We start from the raw sequence: 9,048 nt of genomic DNA, 5'->3' as shown, positions 1-9,048 counted from the left end.
CTTGCTCTGAGAGGTGCTTGGGGAGGCAGTGTTCCCTGCTTGCCTCGTCGCCTTCCCCACTCCTGCAACCGAGTGGCCCCATTTCTCCTGCAGGATATTCTCTTCCACCTGCTCACAGCTTCGTCCCATCCGGCATGGCTGGAGGCTGCAGGAAGCTGAGGAAGATGTCCAACCAAGCCCAGAGGGGCACACTGGTCCAGGAACCAGGGCCTCCTGCTTCACCTGCCTCACCACCTTGCCCCGTGAGCTCCTACTCCATGGTGCAATGAATCAGAGCAGCTGGTCGCTGTCTGTCTGTCTGTCTGTCTTCCTCTCAAGCAGGACTGTGAGCTCCTTGAGGGCAAAAGTCCCATGGAAAGATCAGGGCTTGAGAAACAGTGCTCTGCAGTTCTGGGAACGCGTACAGAGGGGGCAGGGTATTAGGGGAGGGGGGCTGAAGGGTATTAGGCAGGGAGGGGGACCGAAGGGTCCCAGACCCCTCTGGCTCCTGGCTCTGAGACCCCACGGCATGGGAGAGGCCTGGGAGGCTCTGCCCTCGTGGGCAGCAGAAACGGAACACAGCAGCACGAAATCTCTCTGCGTTTTGTCTCTGGGTGACCTTGGGGCCTATGCTGGCCCGAGGGTGGAGCCCTTAGAGAGCTTAGGGCTTTTGCACTGGCAGGGTCATCTCTCCAGACAGGTCACCCTTCCGCCCATATCTGAGAGGCCTCCAAGGGGAGCCACCCTCCCCCACTCAGAGCCACAAGGTGGGCAACATCCTCCAAGGCCTGCTGGTTTGCTGACTCAGGAGTTGCCCCCCACCCTGCCCCTGGAAACAGCCTTACACCGGCCCTTTCTCATCTTGTTTGAACCGAGGCCCCCACTGTGGCTCTGACCCAGCTCAGGGTGGTGCCCATTCCTCCTCCCGTCACCTCACCCCACCCCAAAAGCCGGCAAGGCAAGCTTATCCTTTCTCCTTGATGGATGAGGAAACTGAGGCCCCAGGGGCACAAGTGTGTGGGTGGCAGTCACAGAGCCTGGCCTGAGGCTCAGTGGTCTCCCCGGTGGCCCGCCCACCCCATGAGAGCGAAGGCTTCGTGAGCAGACAAAACCAGGACAGGTAGGGCCCGAAGAGGGCGCATCTAGGGAGGTCGGGAGGTGGGGTGGGGGACCGTGGGCAACAAATATGTCCAGAGCCTGAGCCAGGGACATCGGTCCTGTCGTAGACCATTCAGATGGTTTGCACTCCCAGATGCACGTATTCCCTCCCTTGGCCTGGTTAACTCCTGCTCTCCCCCAGGTCCTGGCTGCAATACAGTCAGTAATTCGACAACTGTTTCCTGAGCACCTACGGGAAGGCAGACACTGTCCAAGGTGGGCTGTTCACAGTGAGCAAAAAGAGAACTGTCCCGCCTTCTCGGAGTTTCCAGTCCCCGAGGTCCCACACACTGTTGACATGAAATCGTCAGTCTAGGCTTGAGGCTAACGAGCGGCCCCCGAATCAGAGGCGTGACACAATGAAGGCCTATTTTGCAGTCATATCACAGTCCAAACGGGTGACAGGGGACTCTGCCTCAGTGTCACTGCCATCTCCTAGCCTTGAAGCCCCCTTGGGCCCTCTGCACTGGGCAGGCCTGTGAGCAAAGAGGGAAGCATCGAGGGTTGGGCAGGGATATTTAATGGCTCTGTCTGGAGGGCCGTGAATGCCAGCTCCACTCATATTCTACTGGCAAGAGCTTGGCCACACGGCCGCACCTGACTGCCTGACTGCAAGGAAGGCTGGGAAATGTCGCCCCGTTGGCACATCCGGGTTTTTATAGACCTGACCGGTCTCTGCCAGGTAGAATCACACAAACACCCCGTATTAGTTTCCTGGCGCTCCTGCAGAATTCCCCAAACTCTGTGGCTTAAGGCAGTAGGAATTTATTGTCTCACGGTGCTAGAGGCCAAAGTCTGAGATCGAGGTGCTAAAGGTTCCAGGGGAGGATCCTTCCTGCTTCTACTGGTGGCTCCTGGTGGCTGTGGGCGATCCTAGGCTTCCTGGGCTTGTGGTCATTTCACTCTGCTCTCTTCCTCCACCTTCACGTGGCCTTGGCCTCTATGTCCTTACATTATATGTGTCTCTCTAAGGAAACTTCTTGCTGGATTTAGGCCCTTCCCACCCCAATAATCCAAGATGGTCTCCTCATCCCAACATCCTTAATTTAATTATGTCTACAAAGACTCTTCTCCATACCCAGCAAAATTCACAGATTCTCGGGATGGGACTATGGGCATATCTGCTTAGGGGCCACTTTAGAGGCAAGATCACCTGGACTCCTTGGTACCTGGTTTCCAAGAAGCCACAAACAGAAGATGCAAGGCCTCTTAAGACCCGAGCTCAGAAGTCCCAGAGCATTGTTTCCATTGCATTCTATTGGTCTGAGCAGGTCCCAGGGCCCACGCAGATTCAAGGGGAGGGAAAATAGAATACCTCTCTCGATGGGAGGTGTGGCAAAGACACAATGAAAGCAGGCGTGCACCATGGGATGAAGGCTTGCGGCCATCTTTGGAAACAATCTATCAGAGTAGATGAAGGCCTTTGGTGAAGGCCTCAGCCATGGGTCCCGGAACTGTGCTCCCTGATGATGGGGTTGCTGATGGGGCTGAGGTAGAACCATTCTGCCTGAGTGGGAGGCCCCAGACCCGTGTGAGTGGCAGGCCTAGCCCAGCCATCAGCTCGCTGGGGGACCTTGGGTCAGTGCCTCATTCACTCAACAACAGGTTACTGAGTACTCAGCATGGGCCAGGCCCTGAGCCAGGCACTGGGGTCCTAGTGGTGAGCAGGCCAGCTCCCCATGGAACTGTGTGTCTTGTGGATGACAGAAGCTCATAACTAGACAAACTGGCCACAGAGCATGACAAGTAAGAGAACAGCAAGGAGTTGGGCTAGAAAATCCTTGGAACACAGAGGCCAGGGTGAGACTCACGGGCTCACGGGCAGAGACTTGCGTGCGGAGGGCGATGAGGACACCTCCCCGTTCCGGGCCTCAGTTTCTTCCTCTTGCCATCCAGAGGGTTTGCCAGGGCTATGGACTCAAACCATGTTTCCTGGAGTCCTGGGGTTCCTCAGAGGCACTCAAGGGGCTACTGCACAAGACAGTGGAGTGGCAGGCATCTAAAGTTTGTGACTAATTGGTCTGGAAGCTTCTGGTCAGCTCTCAGAGTTCAGCTTCCAAGCCAGGCACCCTCGTCTCTGATCCCAGTGGCCATCCGGGACAAGAATTCCCTAGGACCCCTCTTATTCCTCAAAGGCCATGCCAGGGTTCTGGGCTCTGGGGAGACAGGGAACCTCCCCTATGTCCGGCTGGACCCTCAGGTCTCCCCACCATCCCAGAACAGACCTTGCGCTGGGATGCTGGCAGCTGACCCCTCACCTTTGACCTTGGGTCCGCTTGAGCCAGGAGAGCCTCAGGGACCCCACCGAAGTGTCAGTGTCTCTCAAAGAGCCCAGGCTCTTTGGGGTCAGACCCTCCCTTCGGTGTGGCCTTGGATGAGTCCTTGCTCTTTCTGGGACTCAGAGTGAGCCCTGCCTCGTGAGGGTGAACGCAAAAAGGAAAGCAGTCCCCCCGAAGCTGGCTGGAGGTCAGCACAGGGGTAGGTGACAATTCCTCTGGGGAGTGAGGTCAAGAGAAGTGGCAGGAAAGACCCAGCCTCCTGGGGACCCATGGGGGACCTGCCCCTGGTGCCCTTGCTCCACCACCCGGCCAAATTCTGAGCCAAGCCTCCCGCGAGGGCTGGGAGAGGCCTGGAGGTGAATTAATGACTAGGCAAATTGTACACTTCAGCGCAGAAACCTTTATTCCTGTGTTCAGCCCCAAGGTTGGGAAGTGGGTGGGGGTGCCAAAGACAATAATTTCTTCCCTGCTCTGGGCCTTGGTTTCTACCTCTGTCACACGGGGAGGGAAGGCTTCCCCCCGCCCCTTCCTTCATCGGGATACTATGAAGATACAAGTGATTATATACAGGCCTGGGCCTTTCAGCTGTAGAGCTCCGGTACCGGGGATTGCCCTGACTTAGTCCTTGCCCTTGGGGGGCTCGTTGTCAAGGAGGGAGGCCCATGCCTCGCCCATGCCCATGCCTAGCCGGGCCTGGTGGGAGGGGCGTGAGCAGCTGATGTGCAGAGCCTCTCAGCCGTGGGGCTGGCTTCACTGAGCTCTGTCCTGGAAGCTCACGACTGGTCTTGTGTGGGGCCGGGGGTGTCGACACCCCTATTTCTAGGCAGGTTTCTAAGGTCCTCGTACATGTCACTGTCCCAGGGTGCCCCCATGCCCAGATGGCAGAATCCATCAGGAAACAGGGCTGAGCCCCCTTTTGGGGTCTTTACTGCAAGCCAGCCTTGGAGTGGAGGGCCAGGGCGGAAGGGCAATCACAGGACCCTTGGGTAAGCTGGTGGCAGAGGCCTCGGTGCACCACGTGAGGAAGGCAGGAGCAACCTACACAGAGGAGTCCAGAGGGCCACGAAGAGGTAGGTCAGCAGACACGGCCGTCTCATCCAGACGCAGCAGGGGCCGACGCCGCTTCCAGCATCCTTAGCTGGTGGTGCTCAGAGGGGGCTCTGGGGAGGCTGGCCGGCTCAAGGTCACACCAGGGAAGCCGGAGACAAAGCTCTCCCACCTTCTCTTTACCTGCTAGAAGACCGAGGATAGGCAAGATCAGGGTCCTGGTCCCACCGCCGCGCGGTGGGCTTCAGGTGCTGTTCCACCTACAGCCACGAGGTGGTGGCAGACCCCAGAGACAGGAGCACTGCTCGCCGGAGACCTTTTTCTCCAAAAGAAAGGAGGCAGGGGCCAGGAGCCAAAAGGTCCCACCAAGGGGGTCAGGATGCCCCCTTCCCGGGGCATAGAACACAAGATGTAACCCTGGGGAAGTTTTACTAGCTGATCTCTTTGCCTCCAGCAAGATCCACCCATCCAACACGTTGCCAGATTAATCATTTGAAAACAGCTCTGCTCTAAAACCTTCCGTGACTCCCCAGTGCCGATGGGATAAATCCCAAAAGTCTTTAAGGCCCTCTGAAATATGGTGCCTGGATACCTCTCTCTCCAGCCCCGTCTCCAGACAACTCTGTTGTCTTCTTGGTCCTTGGCCCCATGTGTTCCTACCTCTGAGCCTCTGCTGCCCTGGGTCCCTCTCAGTGGAGTCCTTACCCCCACCCCCACCCCCCCGTGGCGCCCCTCCATCCGTCAGCCCTCAGCCAAACCTGCTGATACTGCTTCAGCCACCGCCGGCGCTCTCCTTGCTGGGCTTGAATCAGCTGCTCCGTATCCTCCAGGCACCCCGGCAGCCACTCCTGACCGGGCGCGTCCAGCCTTTCTGGGCCTCCGTTTGAGGGCCTGGACTTCTCCTGGCCCTGTCTGAGGCTCAGCGCCCGGCGCAGCCGGCTCTCTAAAGGCTTCCCCCAGGGCTCCTGGAGCTTGCCATAGGAGGGTCGTGGTCCTCGCAAGGACTGACTGCGTGGCCCTATCCCCATGGTTCCTGAGGCTGCAAGTGCAGGACTGCTCCAGCCCCTGGGCAAGCCACTGGCCCCTGAGGTGGCTCAGAGTCTCCACCCATCTGATGGGAACTCACTTGGGGGCAAAGGTTGGTGCTGCTGAGGTGGCCATCATAAACCAAAGGGCAGGCCACAGGGGACGAGCATCCCTGAGTCACCATCACCACTGCCTCTCTACCTTCTAGGGCAAGGAGTATAGGCCTCTTTCTCCTCCTCCTCTTCCAGGCAGGCTTCCCTGACCACGCCACCCCTGTAGAGCTTGGCCTCCCCTGAACTGCAGCCCTAGCTGTCCAAATTCATTCTGTTGGCACTGAGAACAGACGGTGCAACAGCAAAACCGGGATGGGCCTTTAGGCAACAGGACAGCTCCAGGGCGCCTGGGGGGCTCAGTCGGTTGAGCATCCAACTCTTGGTTTCAGCTCAGGTCATGATCTCGTGATCTGGGGATTCGAGCCCCGCATCGGGCTCCATGCTGACAGTGCAAAGCCTGCGTGGGATTGTCTCTCTTTCTCTCTCTCTCTCTGTCTCTCTCAAAATAAATAAATAAGCATTTTTTTTTTTTTTAAGAAAGAAACAGGACAGCTCCACTCTTTGTCCAACATCTCAGCGAGGCTGCAGGGGTGGCCGCTGATCTCAGAGCTTCACAATGTCTCCCAAGGAGAAAGAGAAAGATGCTGAAAAGCCAGCCAAGAAAGACAAAGACCCAGTGAACAAGTCTGGGGGCAAGGCCAAAAAGAAGTGGCCCAAAGGCAAAGTTCGGGACACGCTCAATGACCTGGTCTTGTGTGACAAAGCGACATGTGACAAACTTCGTAAGTTCCCAACTAGAAGCTTAGGACCCCGGCCGTCGTCTCTGAGAGACTGAAGATTCGAGGCCCCCTGGCTGGGGTGGCCTTTCAGGAGCTCCTTAGTGAAGAACTTAGGAAACGAGTTGCAAAGTCCAGAGCTCTGGCCATTTCCACCAGAAACACCAGGGGCAGAGATGCCCCAGCTGCTGGCGAAGATGCATGAACAGATCCCACTAACTGTACGTTTTGAAAAATAAAAATGTATTAAATTAAAGAAAGAAAGAAAGAAAGAAAGAAAGAAAGAAAGAAAGAAAGAAAGAAGACAGCTCCAATCTAGAATAGTCAAATTCACAGAGACAGAAAGTAGCATGCTGGGTGCCAGGGGTCGGGGGGGGGGGGGGGGGGCGGGGGGGGCGGAGGAGGATTGGTCAATTATTTCATGGCTATAGAGCTTCAGTCCTGCAAGATGAAAAAGTTCTGGAGGGGTGCCTGGGTGGCTCTGCTGGTTAAGTGTCTGACTTCAGCTCAGGTCATGATCTCACGGTCCGTGGGTTTGAGTCCGGCATTGGGCTCTGCACTGTCAGCATGGAGCCTGCTTGGGATTCTCTCTCCCCTTCTCTCTGTGTGTTCTTTCTCTCTCTCTCTCTCTCTCTCTCTCTCTCTCTCTCTCTCAAACAAATAACTTACAAAAAAAGATGGGAAAATTCTGGAGATTGGTTGAACAACACTGCGACTATAGGTGACACTCCTGAATTATACATAAAAATGGCTAAATGGTAAACATAATGTTTCTGTATATTTTACTACAGCTGGAAATTATTCGTTAGACTAGATGAATGCCTTCTGCTCTCACTCAGTCCTGTCAACTGCAAAGTGGGTGGCTGTGGAAATCCAATGAAACCGTGTACGTATAATAGCAAGACGACCAGCAGAAGCTTTGTTTTTCCGAGAGAAAGAGAAAGGTGCTTGGGCCGGGCCAGCGGACCCTCAGAATCACAGGATTTGAAGGCTGAAAGGGACCTCACACATCTGTTATTCCTTTTTGTATGAACCACTATTCTATGGCTATTCTTCCTCATTCTGGAGCTAATCCCTCCACACACTGCATTTCAGCCTCATGATAGTCCTATGAGGTGGGCATTGCTACCCCCATTTCATAGATCAGGAAACAGAGGCTCAGAGGTGAAGCACCTGGCCAGAGAGCATGCCCAGTAAGAGGCAGAGCTGGAACCCATTCCTTGGTTGGCCTGGCTTTAGAACCCAAGCTGCCTTGCTCTGGTATCGGTGGCCAGGCGTCCTCCTGTGTTTGGGTTGCTGCACAGTGCCCCCTGCCCCCCCACGTCTGGGGTCAGGGAAGCACTGGCTGCAACTCTTGGCTCACCCTTGACCTCTCCCCAGGCTTGGCCTTGCTCTCTTTCCTCTCTTTCTCTCTCTCTCTCTCTCTCTCTCTCTCGGGGTTGCTAGGCTTTCCCTGGGTGAAGGGTCTTGTAATATCTGCCAGGCTCTCTCCCAGCTAGAGGAGATAAGCCAGGGCCAGTGTGAAGAGGAGAATGCAGAGGGGGCCCTGATCCTCTGCCCCAGCCTGTCCCAAATTTCGACCTGCACCCAGGCCTCTTTACTCTGACCCTGACCACATTCCTAATGTCCAACCCACAGGCCACCCCTGGCCCTGGTGGAAAGGCAGCCAAGCCATTACGCAACCTTCACTGCCCTCGCCCCAGCACAGTGGGCTCAAACCCTGACTCTCACTGAAGTTTAAGCCTTTAAGCCAGGAAGAGTTTGCTAACTCAGACTTTTGGGATGTGCTGGGGTGAATCACCGGCTCTGGTGTCGAGCATGTAACTGCCTAAAACCCTCCTGCCCAGTGTATAATCTTACAATTTCCCAGATCCATGGAGGACAGGAGAAGAAGTGTGTTCTCTTCCTTCCCTCCCTGTTGCCTCCCTGCCTCTGTCAGCTGGGAAGCTCTCACCTTTCCAGACTTCGCTGTGCTCAGTGATACCTCCACCCGGAAGCCTGCCTGATACCTCCCTTTGGGATAAGGAGGCAGCTCCCGCTCCAGCCCACCCACTAAACGCAGTAGCAGCAATCACACACGTATGCATTTCCCCCTGACACCGGCTGCCCCTCGAAGGCTTTTCACCTCTGTGTTCCCGGGACACGACACAGTAAATACTATGTCTTAAATATTGGAGACTCTTCACTGTCTATTGCCGCCTTAAAAAAATCACCCCAAAACTTTGTGGCTTAAAGCAACATTCACGTACGACCTCAAAGTTTCTGTGGGGCAAGAATCCAGGCATGGCTGAGCTGGGGCCTCTGGCTCAAGGTCCCTCACAGGCTCCAATCAGGGGCCTGCAGCCACCTCGAGGTTCGACGGGGGGGAGGGAATCTGCTTCCAAGGTCGCTCTGATGGTCATTGGCAGGACTCGGTTCCTTGAAGGTTGTTGGACTGAGAGCCTCAGTTTCTTGCTGGTTGCTGGCTGTCGCCACGTGGGCCTCTCCCAAGGGCAGCTCACAGCATGGCAGCTGGCTTCAATTGGAGGCAGCAAGTGAGAGGTCGAGGGACAGTGGGCAGGCAGAAGCAGAAATCATCTTCCATCGTTTTTGCCGTGTTCTCTTCTTTCTAGGTGAGTCACCAGGTCCGGCCTGCACTCAGGAAGGGATCCCACAGGGGCTTGCGCACGGGGGAGGCGGTATCGCTGGGTGCTATCATAGAGGCTGCTTACCCACGGACCCGGATTCTAA

At 56.0% G+C, this 9,048-nt stretch overlaps 1 protein-coding gene and 1 pseudogene across 1 annotated transcript; one reads left to right on the top strand and one right to left on the bottom strand.

Moving 5' to 3' along the window:
• Positions 1-3,899: 3,899 nt before the first annotated feature.
• On the bottom strand, positions 3,900-6,000 carry CD1H11orf86 (chromosome D1 C11orf86 homolog). Its single transcript, XM_023239030.2, has 2 exons — positions 5,222-6,000; positions 3,900-4,649 (listed from the first exon to the last, which is right to left on the bottom strand). The coding sequence occupies exons 1-2, from the start codon at positions 5,489-5,491 to the stop codon at positions 4,551-4,553; spliced, it is 369 nt and encodes a 122-aa protein (XP_023094798.1). The 5' UTR covers positions 5,492-6,000; the 3' UTR covers positions 3,900-4,550.
• On the top strand, positions 5,995-6,537 carry LOC101090047 (annotated as a pseudogene).
• Positions 6,538-9,048: the final 2,511 nt, after the last annotated feature.

This window comes from Felis catus, chromosome D1 (genome assembly GCF_018350175.1).
Source record: "Felis catus isolate Fca126 chromosome D1, F.catus_Fca126_mat1.0, whole genome shotgun sequence".
Classification (NCBI taxonomy): domain Eukaryota; kingdom Metazoa; phylum Chordata; class Mammalia; order Carnivora; family Felidae; genus Felis; species Felis catus.
Note: the sequence above shows the minus strand (reverse complement) of the source record. Positions and strands in the feature narration are given on the sequence as shown.

Excerpts from the sequence above, each read along its gene's own strand:
- CD1H11orf86 (XM_023239030.2), bottom strand. The coding sequence starts at position 5,491 with ATGGGGATAGGGCCACGCAGTCAGTCCTTGCGAGGACCACGACCCTCC. Across the intron at positions 4,650-5,221 it reads GGCTGAAGCAGTATCAGCAG|CAGGTAAAGAGAAGGTGGGA; the intron begins GTTTGGCTGAGG and ends TCGGTCTTCTAG.